This window comes from Salvelinus sp. IW2-2015, linkage group LG23 (genome assembly GCF_002910315.2).
Source record: "Salvelinus sp. IW2-2015 linkage group LG23, ASM291031v2, whole genome shotgun sequence".
In the NCBI taxonomy this organism is placed as follows: Eukaryota; Metazoa; Chordata; class Actinopteri; order Salmoniformes; family Salmonidae; genus Salvelinus; species Salvelinus sp. IW2-2015.
In genome coordinates this window covers 9,200,942-9,225,195 of record NC_036863.1, presented here as the reverse complement: position 1 = coordinate 9,225,195, position 24,254 = coordinate 9,200,942, and the positions used below count along the sequence as shown (strand labels likewise).

Sequence of the window (24,254 nt, the reverse complement as noted above, 5' to 3'; positions counted from 1 at the left end):
ATCTATGTGCATGTATATGGATACATATATTTACTCCAAAAAATATACGGGGGATTGGAAATGATGCAGACAATTACATTGATGGAAGCAACAATCATTCTGCAATATTAAGCTGATCCACCCCTTATTTAATTTTTTTTTTAAACAGGCCTCGATCATTCTCTATTGGTAGGATTTTTCTGCAATTCATGCGTTGGCCACAAATCCTAGTATAGAACAAGTCAACAACATTTGGGTATGAGTAAACGAAAAACTTAAAAAAAAACTTTTTAAAGTGTGATTTTTACAAGACAGTTACTTAACTCTCCTAAGTAATTTCTCCATCACCCCTCCACCTCCCACTGAATCTCACTATGGAGACAGGCAGGCTCAAATTCCACAATTAAGGGTTTTACTAGTGAGAGAGCATACAGCCATTGACTTCAGCTTTTTGCAGTCAGCCCCCATTCAGCGAGCCAGACAAGAGGTCATTCAGTTAAACATTAACAAGCAAAGCTGGCCTTTTCTTACTTTACTGTTCGGTCTACAGCAGATTGTCAGGCTGAGGCAACCAACCGACTTAACCAGCAGATTGCTCATAACAACAACCGCTTGGTTAAAGATAATGGCCATATTGTCCTAATCCTTTTGGATAACACGGTCCTAAATTAAAGGCATTTCTATTCTATGCAGACAAACCTCAGCTAAAAATTATTTTACTCCATCACAATCGACAAACAAGACATTGTAATTCTAGATATAATACGTTGATTAAAAACACACTCTTGGCTTTCATCAAAACACACCCAGGTGGATCTAAATACAAAGCTTTAGCCAGCTGAGATGTGCCAAACTAATTGAAAGTAAGCGGTGCGCTATGGAAATGATCTAATTAATCAAAAGCGGTAAAATGTATGATAATCGCCTTAGCGCAAACAAAGCAGTGCGGCAGAGAGGATCTTCAGCCGGCTTAATAGGTCTGCCAGAGACAGGACACACAAACACATACCTAATGATGGCCTCATTGTCAATCCTCACGATGCAATATGGATCACTGCTTCCAGTTCTGCAATGGAAATCAGAGAGAGCATAACAAACACATTCACTGATGAAACTCAGAGAAGATGACAGTTACACGGTAAGGCATACCTACATAAAGACTTCATAAAACATTATTACTATCCCAAAACTCATTCATAAGCTGTACTAATGCTTATGCCAACAACCGCATGTTGAAATTTCATAGCCTGTGTCAGTAATGTCACTTATAATGCGGACATAATATATTAAATGCTTATGTACTGATATGTTTGCTAGGAGTAATGCATGTAGAATGGCATCCTTATGTAGGTACCCTTCAAATAAAAATGTCCATAGACACTCAATGGTCTACCCGAGGCAGAGGTTACATATAATTTTTTAAATGTTTAATTCTAACAAAAATAAAATAACATTGCGGATGGATGGATAAGCCTAGTTGTACTGATGCTTAAGCTCTACAACCACAAGGTGTGAGGAAATATTAAAACAAAGGTTTGAGCCAGCATAGAAACATTTAACATGCTTTTTTGTGTGTGTGTGTGCACGTGCGCTTGTGTGTTCACGTGCATTTCCTTTGGTGTGAGTCAAAGCCTACGGCGAAAGGGCACCAGATGCGTAAACAGCATCTCTAGTCTAGCCTTTGCAGCTTCCCAGTTCAAAAGAGCCATCCCGGGTACCGACAGACATCACAACCGGTCCGGGTCTGCTGCTGGCCTTTAAAGCCTCAGGCTGCGTCCCAAATCAAATCAAAAAATCTAATCAAAGTTTATTGGCCACGTACACAGTTTAGCAGATGTTATAGTAGGTACAACGAAATGTTTGTGTTACTATATCCTGACAGCGTAGTAAAAAATGTCAAACAAAATAATTATTAAATAATAGAAGCAAGACATCAAAAGTTAGGACGAAGTAAAGATTCCAAATAAACACCATCAGTAATCGAAATGCAATCTATGCGAATATACAGTGACTTCAGAAAGAATTCACACCCCTTGACTTTTTCCACATTTTGTTGTGTTACAGCCTGAATTTAAAATTTATTAAATTGACATTGACATTATTGTGTGTGCGGGCTGATGAGACAAAGTGAAAATTGTTACGAATTAATAAAAAAATGAAAAGGTGACATTTCTTGAGTCAATAAGTATTCACCACTTTGTTATGGGAAGCCTAACTAAGTTCAGGAGTAAAGAACTCCTTAACAAGTCACATAATAAGTTGAATTGACTAGATGGACAATAAGTGTTTGACATTATTTTTGAATGACTAAGTCATCTATGTACCCCACACATACAATTATCTTTAAGGTCCCTCAGTTGAGCATTGAATTTCAAACAGATTCAACCACAAAGACCAGGGAGGTTGTCCAATACCTCACAAAGAAGGCCACTTATTGGTAGATTGGGGGGGGGGGGGCAGATATTGAATATGCCTTTGAGCATGGTGAAGTTATTAATTACACCATCCAGAGTGTATCAATACACCCAGTCACTACAAAGATACAGGCGTCCTTAACTAATTTGCCAGAGAGTATCGAAACCGCTAAGAGATTTTACCATGAGGCCAATGGTGACTTTAAAACAGTTAGAGTTAATGTCTGCGATAGGAGAAAACTGAGGAAGGATCAACAATATTGTAGTTACTCTAATATAGAGGTCGACCGATTATTATTTTTCAATGCCGATACCGATTATTGGAGGACCAAAAAAAGCCGATACCAATTAAATCGGACGATTTCTTTTATTTTATTAATTTATTTGTAATAATGACAATTACAACAATACTGAATGAACACTTATTTTAACTTAATATAATACATCAATAAAATCAATTTAGCCTCAAATAAATAATGCAAAAACAAAGTGTTGGAGAAGAAAGTAAAAGTGCAATATGTGCCATGTAAAAAAGCTAACGTTTAAGTTCCTTGCTCAGTACATGAGAACATATGAAAGCTGGTGGTTCCTTTTAACATGAGTCTTCAATATTGCCAGGTAAGAAGTTTTAGGTTGTAGTTATTATAGGAATTATAGGACTATTTCTCTCTATACGATTTGTATTTCATATACCTTTGACTATTGGATGTTCTTATAGGCACTTTAGTATTGCCAGTGTAACAGTATAGCTTCCATCCCTCTCCTCGCCCCTACTTGGGCTCGAACCAGGAACACATCGACAACAGCCACCCTCGAAGCATCGTTACCCATCGCTCCACAAAGGGGAACAACTACTCCAAGTCTCAGAGCGAGTGACGTCACCGATTGAAACGCTATTAGCGCGCACCCCGCAAACTAGCTAGCCATTTCACATCGGTTACACCAGCCTAATCTCGGGAGTTGATAGGCTTGAAGTCATAAACAGCTCAATGCTTGAAGCATTGCGAAGAGCTGCTGGCAAAACACACAAACGTGCTGTTTGAATGAATGCTGCTGCCTACCATCGCTCAGTCAGACTGCTCTATCAAATAATAGACTTAATTATAACATAATAACACACAGAAATACGAGCCTTTGGTCATTAATATGGTGGAATCCGGAAACTATAATTTTGAAAACAAAACGTTTATTCTTTCAGTGAAAGACCATTCCGTATTTTATCTAACGGGTGGCATCCATAAGTCTAAATATATTTCTGTTACATTGCACAACCGTCAATGTTATGTCATAATTACGTAAAATTCTGGCAAATTAGTTTGCAACGAGCCAGGTGGCCCAAACTGTTAAATATACCCTGACTCTGCGTGCAATTAACGCAAGAGAAGCGACAATTTCACCTGGTTAAAATTGCCTGCTAACCTGGATTTCTTTTAGCTAAATATGCAGGTTTAAAAATATATACTTCTGTGTATTGATTTTAAGAAAGGCATTGATGTGTATGGTTAGGTACAGTCGTGCAACGATTGTGCTTTTTTCGCAAATGTGCTTTTGTTAAATCATCCCCCGTTTGGCGAAGTTGGCTGTCTTTGTTAGGAAGTAATAGTCTTCACGCAGTTCGCAACGAGCCAGGCGGCCAAACTGCTGCATATACCCTGACTCTGTTGCACAGAACGCAAGAGAAGTGACACAATTTCCCTAGTTAAAAGAAATTCATGTTAGTAGGCAATATTACCTAATATGCAGGTTTAAAAATATATACTTGTGTATTGATTTTAAGAAAGGCATTGATGTTTATGGTTAGGTACACGTTGGAGCAACAAGTCCTTTTTCGCGAATGCGCACCGCATCGATTATATGCAATGCAGGACACGCTAGATAAACTAGTAATATCATCAACCATGTGTAGTTAACTAGTGATGATTGATTTTTATAAGATAAGTTTAATGCTAGCTAGCAACTTACCTTGTCTTCCTACTGCATTCGCGTAACAGGCAGGCTCCTCGTGGAGTGCAATGTAAGGCAGGTGGTTAGAGCGTTGGACTAGTTAACCGTAAGGTTGCAAGATTGAATCCCCGAGCTGACAAGATAAAAATCTGTCGTTCTGCCCCTGACCAAAGCAGTTAACCCACCTTTCTTAGGCCATCATTGAAAATAAGAATGTGTTCTTAACTGACTTGCCTAGTTAAATAATATATATATATACAGTGGGGAGAACAAGTATTTGATACACTGCCGATTTTGCAGGTTTTCCTACTTACAAAGCATGTAGAGGTCTGTCATTTTTATTCATAGGTAACACTTCAACTGTGAGAGACGGAATCTAAAACAAAAATCCAGAAAATCACATTGTATGATTTTTAAGTAATTAATTTGCATTTTATTGCATGACATAAGTATTTGATACATCAGAAAAGCAGAACTGAATATTTGGTACAGAAACCTTAGTTTGCAATTACAGAGATCATACGTTTCTCCTTACGTTATTTTAGAGTAGAGGTCGACCGATTAATCGGAATGGCCGATTTAATTAGGGCCTATTTCAAGTTTTCATAACAATCAGAAATCGGTATCTTTGGACACCGATTAAAAAATAAATATAATATATACTGTACAGCACTTCGAGATATTAGCTGATGTACGAAGGGCTATATAAAATAAAATAAACTTGATATATATTTAAAAAATTAAATTGGCTTGAAAATCTATGGCAAGACATGCAAATGACTGTTTAGCAATGATCAAAACCAACTTGAAAGAATAATGTGCAAATATTGTCCAATCCATGTGTGCAAAGCTCTTAGAGACTTACCCAGAAAGACTCACAGCTGTAATCACTGCCAGGTGACTCTAATGTGTATTGGCTCAGAGGGTTGAATACTTATGTACAGTTGAGGTCGGAAGTTTACATACACCTCAGCCAAATACATTTAAAACTCAGGTTTCACGATTCCTGACATTTAATCGTAGTAAAAATTCCCTGTCTTAGGTCAGTTAGGATCACCACTTTATGAATGTGAAATGTCAGAATAATAGTAGAGAGAGTGATTTTATTTATTTCATCACATTCCCAGAGTTGTTTACATACACTCAATTAGTATTTGGTAGCATTGCCTTTAAATTGTTTAACTTGGGTCAAACGTTTCAGGTAGCCTTCCACAAGCTTCCCACAATAAGTTGGGTGAATTTTGGCCCATTCCTCCTGACAGAGCTGGTGTAACCGAGTCAGGTTTGTAGGCCTCCTTGCTCGCACACGCTTTTTCAGTTCTGCCCACAAATATTCTATAGGATTGAGGTCAGGGCTTTGTGATGGCCACTCCAATACCTTGACTTTGTTGTCCTTAAGCCATTTTGCCACAACATTGGAAGTATGACCAAGCATTAAAGAAAATTACTGCACAAAACAAATAACTCAAACACAGCCATATTGTATGCTACATTTTTGGGGGGAAATCACATTCCTTGCTTGTCAGATCTAGACTCAGAGTGTATGTGGTTTGAGAAGGTATCTTCTGAAGCCGGACTCTTTGCAAAGTTATCGGCCCTCTACAGCTCAGCTCACCACCCCTTAGCGCTAGCAGCCGGGCCAAGCCAGTTTGTGGGTATCAGTGGGTGCTTCCCAATAACATAAGTGTACAGCTGTATGATACATGCCGAAAAAGTAGTTTAATACTTCCCACAAATCTAAAAGTATTGGATTGGTGGAAGGCAAGGCATGTTCTAGTGGGAGTTTGTCATATTTCTAATAACAGTCATTTCCCTTCAAATCAGTGAAGGGAAATGAACAAGTACACATTGTTGGAGGAAGGAGAGATATCTCTCCTTCCTCCAATATTCTGGACATATCCTTTGTTTCTCTGTGAGTCAGATCAGATCCTTCTCATTTTGCCAAGAAAGGAACCCTCAGTCAGTCTTCTAAGAGCCTATGTTATCTAAGGGGTCGTGGCTGGATAGAAATTGTGCGCAAGTCCCAAATATAGAGCACTCTGGTCAAAAGTAGTGCACTGTATATAAAATGGGGTGCCATTTTGGAACAAAACCAGTGTGGGTATTTCTAATGTGGTAGATGACCTGATTAAAATGTTTGGACAAGTACGCATGCCAAATAGTGTCAACAAGAGGCTGTAGAGCCAGGGTGGGCATCGTTTTAGATGTTAGGTCGGATAACACTGGCCAAAATGGTGATGTGATATAAAAAGGTACTGCAAGTTTCTAACAAGCCAGCCATATGACTGGAGGACAGGCTCCTTCTCTTAAGCTATACTGAACAAAAATATAAAAACGCAACATGTAAAAGTGCTGGTCCCATGTTTCATGAGCTGAAATAACAGCTCAGAAAATGTCCATACGCACAAAAAGCTTATTTCTCTCAAATGTTGTGCACAAATATGTTTACATCACAGTTTGTGAGCATTTCTCCTTTGCCAAGATAACCCATCCACCTGACAGGTGTGGCATATCAAGAAGTTGATTAAACAGCATGATCATTACACAGGTGCATCTTGTGCTGAGGACGATAAAATCACAATGCTTTTTTTTGTCACAAGACAATGCCACAGATGTCTCAAATTGAGGGAGCGTGCAATTAATATGCCGACTGCTGGAATGTTGCCAGAGAATTGAATGTTAATTTCTCTACCATAAGCCACCTCCAACATTGTTTTAGAGAATGTGGCAACTGTCCAACCGGCCTCACAACCGCAGACCACACCAGCCATGGACCTCCACATCTGGCTTCTTCACCGGAGACCCGCCACCCAGACAACTGATGAAACTGAGGAGTATTTCTGTCTGTAATAAAGCCCTTTTGTGGGGAAACTCATTCTGATTGGCTGGGCCTCCTCCCCAGTGGGTGTGCCCATGCCCTCTCAGGCCCACCCATGGCTGTGCCCCTGCCCAGTCATTTGAAGTCCATAGATTAGGGCCTTATTAATTTAGTTAAATTGACTGATTTCTTTATATGAACTGTAACTCAGTACAAAAATATTTTAAAACATTTAAATACAAAAATGAAAAAGTAAAATAAAAATCGCTGAAATTGTTACATTTATATTTTTGTCCAACTTTGTTCCTCAAGGTTGCTTCCTACTGAAGGAGTTTTTCCCTTGTCATTGTCTCTTCTGTGTGCCATTTGGAAACATTCGTTTTGGCTTGCGGCCAAAAGTGTAACAAAACAATTGGATTCTCCTGCTTAAGTAAACAACGCTAATCAAATAAACAATTTTATTCTCCTGGTCTTGCCATTTTGTTTTGTGCCATTTGCCTCTTGTATCACACCATCCAAAGGAAAATGGTTTATCTAAGACACCGTGACAGAACAGTTTCTCACCTTGAAGAAGAGACAATCGGCGCTAAGCGCCAACGAGGCGATATAGCCTAGTCAGGGTAGAGTTTACGTTAAAAAAAGTGTCGATTGTTTAGTTGAAGGAATTTAATTATCTGTCAGATGCAGGATTAGTGACTCGTAGTACGGCAATTAGCGGGCTGCGGCATCGTTGAGCGCTGAATATTGCTGCGGGTGATTTATTTCAGCACGCCTTTATCTCTCTGTGATGGAGCGAAGCAGTGTCGTCAAGCGAGACATTTTTGCGCAAACACTTCCACTACGGCGCTCTCTCACCGCAGCTACCCCAGAGCGCATGCAAATGCAAACATTTGCGGGGTTAACAGTTGTACAGTAATGTGTGTTGAACACACAAAAAAGGTTATATCTACCCAAAATCACAATTTAAATCAATATACTTAACTAGATAGCAATCCACGTGGTGGTTCCTGGGCTCTATTTGTTCTATTTAGTATGCAAATGTCATTATTTCAAACCTTTGTCTATTAAAAAAAAAATCTGATTGAACAAGTCAAAGGAAGCATGAGCTACATACAGTGATGGGGTTAACTGGGGACTGTCGGAATCAGGTGTTACATTAAACATGGCTCTACTTTTGTCAGTTTAACCACGTAGGCAACGTTTAGTGTGAACCACCTGCAGTACTATGATAGTCACTGGTGCTAAGGAAACGTTTGTTGGTTGTTTTTGTTTTTAACCCATGAGCCTCTTACAAATAGCTTCTTCCATTGTGAGGTTGACACTTGTGTATTTAGGGGATGTGTCGTGGGTAAATGTGGACAAGATAGTTGCTAACCATGGTCACACACAGAAGACATTAGTCACGCACACAAAAACAGTGTGTATTGATAGGAAGAGGATCTGTGTGTTTTAGTGGCCACCTGTTCCCCATGAGAAATATATGGGGTTCAAAGTCATTTCATGTATCATTTGACAGACAAGCAGTGTAAATCCACTCTCCGTCTGTTTATGTAGAGTGAAGGAGTGAATATTCTCTACCTCCATCTACTTTACTGTAGCAGCACTTAAAACCCATTGGAAAACATGCATGTCCAAAGAGAAATTCTCTCCCTCTACCAAATACTGAAAAGTTGAAGTAAAAATGGAATGACATTTCTCATGACACACTTAGTCTAATCAAATTGGGGCATTTGAGACACAGACCTTTAAGACACAGTCATGTTGTTATTCAGGTTGACCGTCTTAAAAAGGAGGTGACCTCAAATCATGTGAAAAGAGTGCAAACAAACCATCAACACTTTATACAATGCCCAGCCAATGAATATGTCAATAAACACATTAAATCCAGGATGTGGAGGCAGCTCTTGGTTTTCACTGTCACACACGTCTGTATGTGACAGACCAGGGTTTGACTTTGTACCCGGATCTCCTGTAAACCACGAGACTGTTAGCCCTCTGAGTTAAAGCCTGGGCATTAGTTCAGGGAGCTAATGCAAGTCTCCAGGTCTCAGGGGAATGTTACTCATCCCACAAGTGTTGTTCACCAAACCACCTATGTACAGCACTGAGGTGTTAAAATGGAGTCAGTGTACATACTTGACACCACAGCTGTCTAAGCATTGGAGAGCTAATGCAAGTCTCCAATCCTCTGGGAAGGTGTTTACAATAAAGTGAATTTAGTGTACATACTAGACACAGCAGCTGTGTATCCTAGTGAACCGGTGCTTACCACCGGTGAAGAAAAGGACAGAATTAGCATATTAAAGTGTTATTCTGAAAGAATTCCGGTTGGCCGATTTCACAATTAATTAGTATGAAATACCAGTCTTTCTATCAACACAGCACCAGAAAGGTCACACTATAACCAAGCAAAAAAAACTCCTGTGGAATACCTGTCATTAATCATTCTTACATATATTTTCTCACATTCCTGCATCATGACCACAACCTAGCCCTTTATCATGGCTCTCAGTTCAGTTACATTACACGAGTCATTGGACGAAGGTCTCTTTGTATGGGGGAGTTTTGCTAAGAGCCCCAACGCTAGGTCTTAACTTTAACACACATTACTTGCGGTACAGTTTTGGAAGCATAAGGACCTTATCTTTCATATCAGCGAGAATGTTTTTTTTCTAAAAACAAAAAGGTTAAAATTGATAATAGTGATGCACCGATGACATTTTTGGCCTTTACCGATATCCAATATTTTCCTTGACAAAAAAACCATGATGCCAATAATTAACATTTTAGCGTCCTTTTAAGCATTCTAGTACAGTTAAATAGTTAACACACACACGGACGCAGCGGTCTAAGGCACTGCATCTCCGTGCAAGAGGCGTCACTAAAGTCCCTGGTTCGAATCCAGGCTGTATCACATCCAGCCATGATTGGAGTCCCATCGGGCGGCGCACAATTGGTCCAGCGTTGTCCAGGTTTGGCCGTCATTGTAAATAAGAATTTGTTCTCAACTGACTTGCCTAGTTAAATAAAGTTCACACACACCAAAAAGTTCATTTGCTGTGCTGTTTCGTTGTTCATTGGTTCCGTCATTTCATTCTCAACCAGGATTGCTATGGAACGCCGTTTGGGTCCTTCCGTGGCAAAAAATATATACAAATAACACTATTTGACGTGTCAAATAAGCTTGTTGACCAATCAGGACCTGAATATGACTGCACATAATAATAATAATAATTTAACACGTTCATAAATGTTTTGCGTAGTTATTACACATTGATTACACTATCACTCGTATTTCATATGTTACAACGATATGTATGCTATGATGCTGGTAAAGTTGTCTCGAGCACCTGCAGTGCTGGTCATAAAAAAAAACTAGCTAACTCATGGATGCAAACAATGTTCTTCCCCAAAAAAATAGCAGAACGACAATCTGTTTCCGTAGCTACAGTTAGCTAGCTAACTATATAGCTAGGTGTCATCTAAAATAACCCTATAAGACAGTCCTTATTTGATTAATGGTGGTCGGACCCAGCTGTGTGAAGCTAGCCACAATAAGGGTTAGCCTCAAGTAGACTTTGCGGTTAGCCTTCAAAATAAAAGTTTGTCATTGACAGTGATGCAAATGAATACACATAGAATTATGCCATAATTGAATAGATCATGCTAAACGAGGTTGGAATGTTGTTATATAAAATCAACAAAAGACAATTTGTAAATTTGACAAATCTGTTGAAATCACCCTGGATGTATTATACTTTAGAATTGCATTGGGGCATACTTATTTCACTGTACAGCCTTACCTATGGATTGTGCATCAATGACATGGGGCATCAGTTTACTCAGTGACACCCAGAGAACATTAGCGTCTTAGCTCTTATTGCGGGACTCAAACAACTGAATTGAGCCACATTTATTGTCAACCTATGTGTATTGAACACTATTCCCGAGGAAAAACAATACTGTGTGAATGTTTTGGAGTTTGATAACTCTGGGAAAATATATCTTGGGTATTCGACTAGACTGATACCCCATTTCATTGATCCCCAATCCTTAGGTAAAGCTGTACAGTGCAATAGGAATGTCAATACACACAATAGGCTGACTGGGGAGGTGATTTCACAGTCCCGCGATAAGAGCTACATTGCTAATATTTGCATAAACTCTTCACAGTTGTGTTCTGTGGGTGTCACCGAGTAGACTGATACCTCATTTCATTGCTTCACATTCCAACCTTGTTTAACATTATCTAGTCTAAATATGGCATGATTCCACCAATTGTAACATTCTGCATCACTTTCAAAGAGGTACTTTTATTTTGAAGGCAAACCGCAAATTCCACTATTGTGCCTAATCCTTATTGTGGCTAGCTTCACAACACAACCCGGTCGAGCGTCACTAGCCAAATGAAGCTAGCTGGCTGCTTATAACGTTAGCTTTGGGCAACAGGGTTAAGTAGCTGGCTAGCTATTTATTTTCATTAACTGAAGCTCAATTTCAATAGGTGAACAACAATACTTACTCACAAGGAATCCTAAATCATTGCTAGGAATAATGAAAATGACTGCAGTTTCTACTGTTCATCGTTTTCAGGCCGGTTGTATTGGTGCTAGCTATGTACCAAGCTAAAGCTAGCTAGCTACCCCAGAAGTTGCGGTCGAACAAATAATGCTTTATTACCAATGGGGTATTGTAAGCACATCGTTCGTGGCCGGTGTTTGCAGACTTTTTTGTACAGCTTTAACAGTACTACTGATAGTAGTGGTGGCGATTGGCTTGCACTTGCAAATTCACAACACACAACATTCTACAATATAACTGTTATTTGACGTGTCAAATTAAAAGCTTATTTAATGCGTCAAATAGTGTTATTGGACGTGTATCTTTTTTGACATGCAAAGACCCAAACGGCATTTCGGATTATGGATTTCGCCTTTGAGTTGTCTCTCTGAAATTTTCTTACTCTTTCAGATGACTGCTTGATCCACACAGCAGACATTGTGGGCTAGGTTAGGAATGCTGTGTTGCCCGTGTAGCGCAAAATTTTACTGATACCGATGTTAGCATTTTAAGCTAATATTGGCCGATTCCGATATGTTCACCGATATATCATGCATCCCTAATTGATACACACCTTTATAGGGTTAGTGTTCCCACACGGCCATATCTCCATGTTACTGCGCGTTTACGTAAAATAGACGGAAAACAGAGTCGACTACCTGTGCTAATTAGCTATCTGCGTCTCCTAACAACTGTGTGTAAACGTAAGACGGACGCCACAAACGTGTTGTCACTGAAAAATACTGTCGGCTGTAAGTGTTTTAAAACAGTGAGTGTATATTTTTGAAATTATTTCTCTGATGGGATATTAAAGTAGAGGGATTCGTGTTTCTAGAATCATACCGCATTTGATAATCGATTCACGTTTAGAGTATTTGGCTGTTTCGGCTTCCATGGTTCTGTCCCAAATGTCACTATTCTCTATGTAGTGCACTACTTTTTACCAGAGCTCCATTCAAAAGTAGTGCACTACATAGGGAACAGGGTACTATTTGGAACATGTCATATTGGAGTATAAATTAATAACAGTCAGGAGGATTTTCAACGGAGGCAAGAATGTTTATAATACTTGCAATGGAAAAGCAGAGTTGATGAAACCCCAATTTGTTTAGATTTTATATCAAATCTCAACAATGCAGAGAAAAAGTAAAGAGAAATAATAGAAAAGTAAAACATGTAATAATAAATATATAATGAGTAACGATAACTTGGCTAAATATATATATCTCAGAGTAAAGGATGATGTGGAGCGAGGTACTGAAAATCAGGGGAGCACAGCTTCGTTTGCCAATTAGCAGTGAGCTGAGTGGGAGATGCTTCTATTTTTTCAATTGTCCAATGCACTGTCAATCTATGTTTAGTTCAGCTTCAGAGTCTGCTTGTTTCTATCCAAAGCATGGAATTCTGTAAACAGATAAGAGATGTGGAGAGTGATGAGAGATGATACACTACTGGACTCTGGAGCAGTGGAAACACGTTCTCTGCAGTGATGAACCACACTTCACCATCTCGCAGTCAGATGGACGAATATGGGTTTGGCAGATGCCAGGAGAAAGCTACCTGCCCGAATGCATAGTGCCAACTGTAAAGTTTGGTGGAGGAGGAACAATGATCTGCGGCTGTTTTTCATGAGTCGGGCTAGGCTCCTTAGTTCCAGTGAAGGGTAATCTTTACACTACAGCATACAATGACATTCTAGACGATTCTGTACTTACAATTTTGTGGCAACAGTTTGGGGAAGGCCCTTTCCTGTTTCAATCCCATCTAACACCTTTGGGATAAATTGGAACACCGACTGCAAGCCAGGCCTAATCGCCCAACATCAGTGCCCAACCTCACTAATGCTCTTGTAGCTGAATGGAAGCAAGTCCCTGCAGCAATGTTCCAACATCTGGTGGAAAGCCTCCCCAGAAGAGTGGACGCTGTCATAGCAGCAGAGGGGGGGGGACCAACTCCATATTATTGCCCATTATCTATATCATTTATTTTTCTAAGAATGGCTTTCCTTTGAAGTCATGTTTTCATGGTAGAGCAGGTTCTGTTTGATGTGATTGTTGATTGACATACCGCATATTCATTATCCAGGGCTGTTTACTTTGATGTGTTTTGTATTATAATCATATATTTACACAATCAAGGATACGTGTTTGAGGAAATAACTTTGTAGTCTACACAATGAACCCATTTGCCAATAATGAAAATATACCAGCGTTTTTTTTACAGCATCAAAAGGTTGGTTCAGTCTATCATTGAAATACCCTAAAGTAGTTGATTCAATTCACATTTAAATATCAAAAACAGATGAGCAAAAGCCTATCAATTAAGTCCTCTCCTAAGCAAAGTCTGGTAAAATCGGAGAACAAAAAACGAAGAGTAAAACATGTACAGTAACAGTACTTACATGTCCTTAATTGGCAAATTTTTCCCCTCCACAATTCTGATAAATAAAGTGTTTCGTTTTGCCATTTCTCCAAGTCCCAGCGTCCAAACGGTGATGACTCAACTGTGAAATCACACGCAGATTGTTCCTCCTCAAAAACAGCTGTCAAACAGAATTTGGGGGTTTCGCGCCTGACAGCAGTAAATTGAACAAACAGGCAAACCTCGTCAATATTATTTTTGCCACGTATCATACACCTGTCTGCAACTCATTTCACAAGACAGGTCGGTGGTTTGTATATATCAACGTACTTGTGACCCACTCGCTCGTGGTTGGAAAGAAAGCGATTGTGAGTATTTGATAGTAGACTACGGTCTTCTTCGTTGGAGTTGTACGGAAAGACTACATCCAAAAGTTATTTTTGCCGCCACCTACTGTGCGGGGTGAAAATTAATGAAACTGAAAGACAACAATTATGTGGCTAAAAATACAGTAGTTGGTGTAACCCTGAGCTGGATACGACATCCTGTATAGCATCCAGCTCAGAGTTACATCCAGCACAGAGTTGCAACTGGCACAGTTAAATCCATCTTCAGGCTCAGAGTTACATCCAGCATCCGGCTCACTTACATCCAGCATGATGCAATAATGAGCTGGATGTAACACTTCGAACTTAGAGTCCCTTCTGTAACCTGTCTCCTCCCCTTCATCTACACTGATTGAAGTGGATTTAAAAAGTGACATTAATAAAGGATCATAGATTTCACCTGAATTCACCTGGTCAGTCTGTCATGGAAAGAGCAGGTGTTCTTAATGTTTTGTGCACATTAAACATAATGTCATGTTGTTAAAACCTCTTATGGATCGTACCCTTTTTTCCCCCCATTTTCACCGAAAATTACATACTCAAATCTAACTGCCTGTAGCTCAGGCTCTGAAGCAAGGGTATGCATTTTCTTGGTACCATTTGAAGATAAACACTGAAGTTTGTGGAAATGTGAAAGGAACGTAGGAGAATATAACACATTAGATCTGGTTAAAGATAATACAAAGAAAAAAACTTTTTTGTACCATCATCTTTGAAATGCAAGAGAAAGGCCATGTCTTATCCCAGCTGCAAATTCGATTTTGGCCACTAGATGGCAGTAGTGTATGTGTAAAGTTGTAGACTGATCCGATGAACCCTTGTATTTCTGTTCAAATGTATCAAGACTGTCCAAATGTGCCTAATTTGTTGATTAATAACTTCATGTTCAAAACTGTGCACTCTCCTCAAACAATAGCATGGTATTCTTTCATTGTAATAGCTACTGTAAATTGGACAGTGCCATTAGATTAACAGGAATTTAAGCTCTCTGCCAATATCAGATATGTCTATGTTCCTTACAACCTCATGCTAATCGCATTAGCCTACGTTAGCTCAACCGTCCCGCAGGGAACCCACCGATCCTAAAGAAATTTTAACCTACCCATTTGTTTGTGTTAGCCCAACTCATGTTGCCTCTGACCAGTACAGATGCATCTATGTCATGTCGCTGACTCTATCTTTAAAAGGGACATTGTCTGAAATAAATTCCACAAAGTGATTCCAGTCTCAGCTTCTTCCCTGGGTGAAACAGTGTGAGCTCCCACCAGATCTGTACTGTATTAATAGGCAGAGCGCCCCATGCTCTTGTTTAAACCTGTGGTGGCATGGTCACACACACCTCAACTTTTTCCACATTTTGTGAGGTTACAGCCTTATTCTAAAATGGATAAAATAAATTGCTTTCATCAATCTACAGTCAATAACCCATGATGACAAAGAGAAAACAGGTTTAGTAATTTTTTTAAATGTACTAAATATAAAAAGCTGAAATAAATAGTTTACATAAGTATTTAGACCTTTTACGCAGTACTTTATTGAAGCACCTTTGGCAGCGATTACAGCCTTGAGTCTTCTTGGGTATGACGCTACAAGCTTGGCACACCTGTATTTGGGGAATTTCTCCCATTCTTCTCTGCAGATCCTCTCAAGATCTGTCAGGTTAGATGAGGAGCGTCGCTGCACAGCTATTCTCAGGTCTTTTCCCAGAGATGTTCGATCGGGTTCAAGTCCAGGCTCTGGGTGGGCCACTCAAAGACATTCAGAGACTTGTCCCGAAGCCACTCCTGCGTTGTCTTGGCTGTGTGCTCTTGGTCATTGTCCTGTTGGAAGGTGAACCTTTGCCCCAGTCGGAGGTCCTGAGCGCTCTGGACTAGGTTTTCATCAAGGATCTCTCTGTACTTTACAAAAATGTTTGGTACCCTTCCCCAGAGCTGTGCCTCAACACAATCCTGTCTTGGAGCTCTACAGACAATTCCTTCAACTTCATGGGTGGTTTTTGCTCTGACATGTACTTTTGACTGTGGGACCTTATATAGGCAGGTGTGTGCCTTTCCAAATCATGTCCAATCAATTGGATTTACCACAGGTGGACTCCAATCAAGGTGAAGAAACATCTCAAGAATTATTAAAGGAAACAGAATGCACCTGAGCTCAATTTCGAGTCTCATAGCAAAGGGTCTGAACTATTATGTAAATAAGGTATTTCGTTTTTTTATTTTTAAAACATTTGCAAAATTGTCTAAAAACCTGTTTTCCCTTTGTCATTATGGGGTATTGTGTGTACATTGATGAGGAAAACAATGTATTTAATCCATTTTAAAATAAGGCTGTAACGTCACAAAATGTGGAAAAAGTCAAGGGGCCTGTCACGCCCTGACCTTAGAGATCCTTTTTATGTCTCTATTTTGGTTTGGTCAGGGTGTGAGTTGGGGTGGGTATTCTATGTTCTATTATTTGTATTTCTATGTTTTGGCCGGGTAGGGTTCTCAATCAGGGACAGCTGTCTATCGTTGTCTCTGATTGAGAACCATACCTAGGTAGCCCTTTTTCCCACCTGTCTTGGTGGGAAGTTGACTTTGTTTAGGGCACATAGCCTTTAGCTTCACGGTTTGTTTTTGTAGTGTTTATTGTTTAGTTCGGCGTCATTTTGATTAATAAAAGAAAATGTATGCTTACCACACTGCGCTTTGGTCCACTTCCTTTAACGGCCATGACAGGGCCTGAATACTTTCCAAATGCACTGTACAGTTGCAAGAAAAAGTATGTGAACCCTTTGGAATTACCTGGATTTTTACATAAATTGGTAAAAAAATGTGATCTGATCTTCCTCTAAGTCACAACAAAAGACGAACACAGTGTGCTTAAACTAATAACACACACATTATTGTATTTCTCTTGTCTTTATTGAATACATAATTTAAATATTCACAGTGTAGGTTTGAAAAAGTATGTGAATCCCAAGGCTAATGACTTCTCCAAAAGCTAATTGGAGTCAGGACTCCACTAACCTGGAGTTCAATCAATGAGATGAGATTGGAGATTTTGGTTAGTGCTGCCCTGCAATATAAAAAACACTCACAAAATGTGAGTTTGCTATTCACAAGAAGAATTGCCTGATGTGTCACGTTCTGACCTTTATTTCCTTTGTTTTGTCTTTATTTAGTATGGTCAGGGCGTGAGTTGGGGTGGGCAGTCTATGTGTGTTTTTCTATGTTGGTTTTGTGTTCGGCCTGGTATGATTCTCAATCAGAGGCAGCTGTCAATCGTTGTCCCTGATTGAGAATCATACTTAGGTAGCCTGGGTTTCACTTTTGGTTTGTGGGTGTTTGTTTCCGTGTCAGTGTTTGTCGCCACACGGTACTGTTTCGTTTGATCATCGTTTATTGTTTTTGTTCATGTGTTCAGTTTTGGATTTATATTAAAGACATGAACACTTACCACGCTGCGCTTTGGTCCAATCCTTCTACCACCACAGACGATCGTTACATGATGTGAACCATGCCTCGACAAAAGAGATCTCAGAAGACCTAAGATGAAGAATTGTTGACTTGCATAAAGCTGGATAGGGTTACAAAAATATCTCTAAAAGCCTTGATGTTCATCCGTCCACGGTAAGACAAATTGTCTATAAATGGAGAAAGTTCAGCACTGTTGCTACTCTCCCTAGGATTGGCCGTCCTGCAAAGATAACTGCAAGAGCACAGCGCAGAATACTCAATGAGGTTAAGAAGATTCCTAGAGTGTCAGCTAAGGACTTAGAGAAATCTCTGGAACATGCTAACATCTCTGTTGACGAGTCTACGATATGTAAAACCCTAAACAAGAATGGTGTTCATAGGAGGACACCACAGAAGAAGCCACTGCTGTCCAAAAAAAAACATTGCTGCGCGTCTGAAGTTCAGCACCTGGCAAAATATTCTGTGGACAGATGAAACTACAGTTGAGTTGTTTGCAAGGAACACACAACACTATGTGTGGAGAAAAAAAGGCACAGCACACCAACATCAAAACCTCACCCCAACTGTAAAATATGGTGGAGGGAGCATCATGGTTTGGGGCTGCTTTGATGCCTCAGGGCCTGGACAGGTTGCTATAGGCGACGGAAAAATGAAATCCCATGTTTATCAAGACATTTTGTAGGAGAATGTAAGGCTATCTGTCCGCTAATTGAAGCTCAGCAGAAGTTGGGTGATGCAACAGGACAACGACCCAAAACACAGAAGTAAATCAACAACAGAATGGCTTCAACAGAAGAAAATACGACTTCTGGAGTGGCCCAGTCAGAGTCCTGACCTCAAACCGATTGAGATGTTGTGACATGACCTCGAGAGTGGTTCACACCAGACATCCCAAGAATATTGCTGAACTGAAACAGTTTTGTAAAGAGGAATGGTCCAAAATTCCTCCTGACCGTTATGCAGGTCTGATATGCAACTACAGGAAAAGTTTGGTTGAAGTTATCGCTGGCAGTTATTAACCAAGGGTTCACATTCTTTTTCCACCCTGTACTGTGAATGTTTACACGGTGTGTTCAATAAAGACATGAAAACGTATAATTGTTTGTGTGTTATTAGTTTAAGCAGAATGTGTTTGTCTATTGTTGTGATTTAGATGAAGATCAGATGAAACTTTATGACCAATTTATGGAGAAATCCAGGTAATTCCAAAGGGTTCACATACTTTTTCTTGCCAGTGTATACATATTATACATCATATGATTTCCTCTTCATCAACAAGTAATATTTTATAGAGAGAACCCTGCAGAGTACACAACTTAGAGTATGATGTGGGAACTGGTACCTACTCCAAAATCAAAGAAATAAAATGTATACATTTGTAATGCTTGTTATTTTGACCATTGCCACTGTCAACACAGAAACAAATACCACAATGCTGCATACAGACATTTCTGTAAATAATTATTGAGATACACATAATGAAACAGCATGGGAATGGCAATGTTTTTGGGGCAGTATTAGCAATGCATTCAGCTACAAGTGTTTGTGCCAAACAAGACTAACCTAGAGATTGCAGTCAGGATTTATAAAATCATATCAGGAAAGAGTAACAAAATATGTAGTCAACATGTAATTAATCATTAATTTATGATAAAACAGTTTCAATCAAACAATCACTTTATTTACTGTTTTTAGTCTATCTTGTGAGTGATAGCGTTCTGGTGGTTTCTGTTTGATAAACACCTGTCAAACAGACAGCCTCTTATGTAATTATGCCATTTGAAACATTTGGGTCGGGCAGGACCCTTCACAGCCCTGTGTGTCTTTTCCTGTCAGTGTGGAGATGGTTGTAGACATAACATGGACCATAGCTGCAGCAGTTCAGCTTGAGTTAGTGGTGTGGCATCCATCCAGCTCACCCATCCATGCAAAGGAATTTAAAAAGCAGTATAAGTCAACACATGTAAGACATTCGGTGATACTGAGAGCATCAACATGTTTTGCAATATTGTCCATAAACAATATTGTGTTTTTGGTTGTCTCAGACTGGATTCTCGCAGACTGGGCTTCGATGTCCCCTCCTTTATCCAGCAGGATCTTCACCTCAACACGACCCGCTGTAGCAGCCAGGATTAGAGGATTGAAACCTGGGGACAGACAGTTAGATGACTCTTTAACACCATCATACACTTCCACTTCTACACACAAATTATCAAGTTCCCTGAAAGATGGACATATAAACATAAAAATGTAGCTACGTTGCGTGATGTATATGGAGGGTGGGGACACTGTGGTAATGGGCTACTGTGCTGTAGGTATGGGCGAGGTTGTAATGTTCAACATAGACACTGCTCACCACTACTGTCACAGGGGTAGATAGAGCTGTTAATAAGAGTCTACCTTCAAATTATAACTACATCATATTACATTCGAATTTGTGAATTATGTTGAAAATGTATTGAAACCATGTTCAGTATTACGAAAAGGATGGCGGACCGAACACTGTCTCTATTGTTTTGTTATTAGAAGAATTAAGGAACCAGCTTCTACTGTAAATGCTCACATACCTGCCATGATGTCGTCCTGAGCAGGGAAGGCCACTATGAGTCAGTCGGGGGCCTGGGTGAGAATGCCCGGTCCCAGGCCTGTCAACTGCTGCCACAACATCTGCTGCTGGCCCACCATCAGCCTCGGCAGGTCAGGGCTGAAGCTGTCAGGGTAGTCTGCCGTAGTAAAGTGTGGATTGCTGGGTGGCCAAGGTACAAAGCTGGTCTGCAGGGGCTGCCATAGGTTATCCTTCAAGCCTTTGGCCTTCATTTACTCTTTGGTGAACTTCTCCTTGAGGATCATCTTCTTATTCTGCAGCTGGGCCTTCTCCATGGCTGAGATCCTCTGGCCCAGCTCGTTCAGCTTGGCCTCCATCTCTTTCACAAACCACTCCAGGGGCTGGTACGGGTGAATGGGCCTGTCAGTGCCAGCAGGCCTGTCTGGACCGTCTACAGCAACGGGGTTATCCTGTAGACCGCCCAGTCTCTGCCTGAGACAGCCACACATGACAACACAACCAGTTAGCTACAAGGTTGTACCATACAATATTACAGTAATAATTACCTTTAACGCTTTGAGGCTTTGTGAAGTTAACTGGTGTCTAGTTATCTTCTTAGTCAGGGAATTAACAAAGTTAGACCTATATTTACTGTTGGACTGACCTTTTGTGGTGACTGGTGGAGTTGTTGTGATATTGGAGGGTACTCTGTCTAGCGTTTGGGGAGGCACCATCATGGCCATGACTTCGAATGGAACTCATGGAGCCTGATTGGGTTAGGTAAGATATTGCAAAAGTATATTTGGTATCAAGTTGCTATCACTACAACTCCATCCAGACAAATAAACAAACATGCTTGTAGAAGTATAGTAGTTGTTTGTCTGTTAGTAAACCAGCTGTCCCTACCTGAGAGGTGTCATGGCGGGGCGGGGGGGGTGAGCTGAGACAGGTCTGGCACGGGGACTGACAGGATGTTGCTGGGGTAGTCGAAGAGGTAGAACACCACACTCTCCTTTCCTTCCGTGTCCTCCTCGTCGCTGCAGGATGATTCTCAAATCTCGCTCATCTTCCAATTGTCAGGGACACCCTTTGAGGAAATGCACTGCCCCGTCCAACCCTGGGAGTAGCCAGAGCAAGTCAAGAGTTTCAGATTAATTTGATCTCAATTTAGTTGACTAAGACATTTCAGTTCTCCATAAGAATGCCCATTCAGGTCCTGAACTAAGTGTAATTGTGAGTGTAGAGCTCCCTAGGTGAGCCATCCTCACATTTACTTAACCAGAACTCAAGCTGAGAGTGATCCATGTTCATTTCATGGATCTATTTTCCTGCCACAGTGTGACTGAAAAAACAACAACCGCAACCCGTCTGTCATAGTCTGTTATTAGTGGACAACGGGTCGCAGTCATAGGAGTTATTTAGTTACATAAAGGAGTTATTATACACCCAATGTATTATGTTTGTGTATGCCTATGTATACTATTTAGGTTGTTATAGCACTTAAGTGTGCCCTTTCAGTATATTAGTCCTGTTATGAGAGTTAGTGATTATTAGTTAGTTAAGCCTAAAATGGCGCCAGTGCATGTTACTTCAGTATTATGCCCCACTCTTTCTGGTGTCTTGTGGGATTCAGTGAGATTCCACCATTCAGTTATGAAGTAATGCACTAGTCATTAATGTGTTACCACTGACACCTAGTGGTGCTTTAGATCAGGCCCTTTATGTGTAGTAAACTTATAGTGATGCCTTCATAGTTTATATTGTAAGTGGTGTCAAGTAATGTCATTCTATACAGTGGCTTGCGAAAGTATTCACCCCCCCTTGGCCTTTTTCCTATTTTGTTGCCTTACAACCTGGAATTAAAATAGATTTTTGGGGGGTTTGTATCATTTGATTTACACAACATGCCTACCACTTTGAAGATGCAAAATGTGTTTATTTGTGAAGCAAACAAGAAATAAGATAAAAAAACAGACAACTTGAGCGTGCATAACTATTCACCCCCCAATGTCAATACTTTGTAGAGCCACCTTTTGCAGCAATTACAGCTGCAAGTCGTTTGGGGTATGTCTCTATAAGCTTGGCACATCTAGCCACTGGGATTTTTGTCCATTCTTCAAGGCAAAACTGCTTCAGCTCCTCCAAGTTGGATGGGTTCCGCTGGTGTACAGCAATCTTTAAGTCATACCACAGATTCTCAATTGGATTGAGGTCTGGGCTTTGACTAGGCCATTCCAAGACATGTAAATGTTTCCCCTTAAACCACTCAAGTGTTGCTTTAGCAGTATGCTTAGGGTCATTGTCCTGCTGGAAGGTGAACATCCGTCCCAGTCTCAAATCTCTGGAAGACTGAAACAGGTTTCCCTCAATAATTTCCCTGTATTTAGTTAAGGTGGTCCTATGGACAGATACTCCAATCTCCGCTGTGGAGCTTTGCAGCTCCTTCAGGGTTATCTTTGGCCTTTTTGTTGCCTCTCTGATTAATGCCCTCCATGCCTGGTCCGTGAATTTTGGTGGCCGCCCTCTTGGCAGGTTTGTTGTGGTACCATATTATTTCCATTTTTTTATAATGGATTTAATGGTGCTCTGTGGGATGCTCAAAGTTTCAGATATTTTTTTATAACCCAACCCTGGTCTGTACTTCTCCACAACTTTGTCCCTGACCTGTTTGGAGAGCTCCTTGGTCTTCATGGTGCCGCTTGCTTGGTGGTGTTGCAGACTCTGGGGCCTTTCAGAACAGGTGTATATATACTGAGATTATGTGACAGATCATGTGACACTTAGATTGCACACAGATGGATTTTATTTAACTAATTATGTGACTTCTGAAGGTAATTGGTTGCACCAGATCTTATTTAGGGGCTTCATAGCAAAGGGGGTGAATACATATGCACGCACCACTTTTCCGTTTTTTATATTTTTTAGAATTTTTTGAAAAAAGTGTTTTATTTAATTTCACTTCACCAATTTTGACTATTTTGTGTATGTCCATTACATGAAATCCAAATAAAAATCCATTTAAATTACTGGTTGTAATGCAACAAAATAGGAAAAATGCAAAGGGGATAAATACTTTTGCAAGGCACTGTAATAACTGTATATTATTCCTGATATTAACGGCACTCTGCACTCGGCTTCCTCCTATAGGACAACCACACACAAGCACTATCACCTTTCCACATCCTCAGTTATGGATCAGTGGTACAAGCAGTAGTGATCAAGCCATAGCCCTGCACTGTAAACTAGAACCAATCGTTCTCTGTGTCTTGAGATCAGAGGGAGTGAGCGAGAGAGGGAGCGAGAGAGAGAGAGGGGTACCAGTTAATTCAGCCTCATTTACTGCCTTTTAAAAAAAAAACATAGCTGATATGGCGTACTTGCTTAAACAAATGTGGTTTCTACTGACAATTGAGATGTACAAACTATGGAATAAGGGAACGACGAGCGGATAAGATACAATCTGTTATTTCGATTAAGAAATTAGCGAGCTAGGATGGACGTAGTCAATATAACGATTTGTTCAGCACTTTTGAAATGTATCATTGTACATAAACATTACACAAAAAGTTGGAAATCGCAAATTCAACAATGAGTGGTTTGGAAGGAATCAGTGGCTAACTGTTTGTCACCGTTATAGTGAAATGATTGTATTGTTTAGTGTTGTGTAGTAGCTTTGAGTTTGCACCACCATGATTTACATGCTAAAATCGCCAATGCATATACAGTAGAATGTGGTAGAAGGTGAACTCTATTTACTTCAGATCAGGTGCGAATGGGGTGTTTCCACTT

The 24,254-nt window shown here is 40.1% G+C and overlaps 1 protein-coding gene across 1 annotated transcript in view; it reads right to left on the bottom strand.

The window, feature by feature from the left end:
* The window catches only part of rasa4 (RAS p21 protein activator 4), a 66,810-nt gene extending 52,346 nt beyond the window's left edge, over window positions 1-14,464 (bottom strand). The window contains 2 exon segments of the mRNA XM_023968581.2: window positions 989-1,045; window positions 14,117-14,464. Of these exon segments, the coding sequence (XP_023824349.1) occupies window positions 989-1,045; window positions 14,117-14,181 (122 nt within the window). The 5' untranslated portion in view covers window positions 14,182-14,464.
* Between the last annotated feature and the right edge of the window lie 9,790 nt (window positions 14,465-24,254).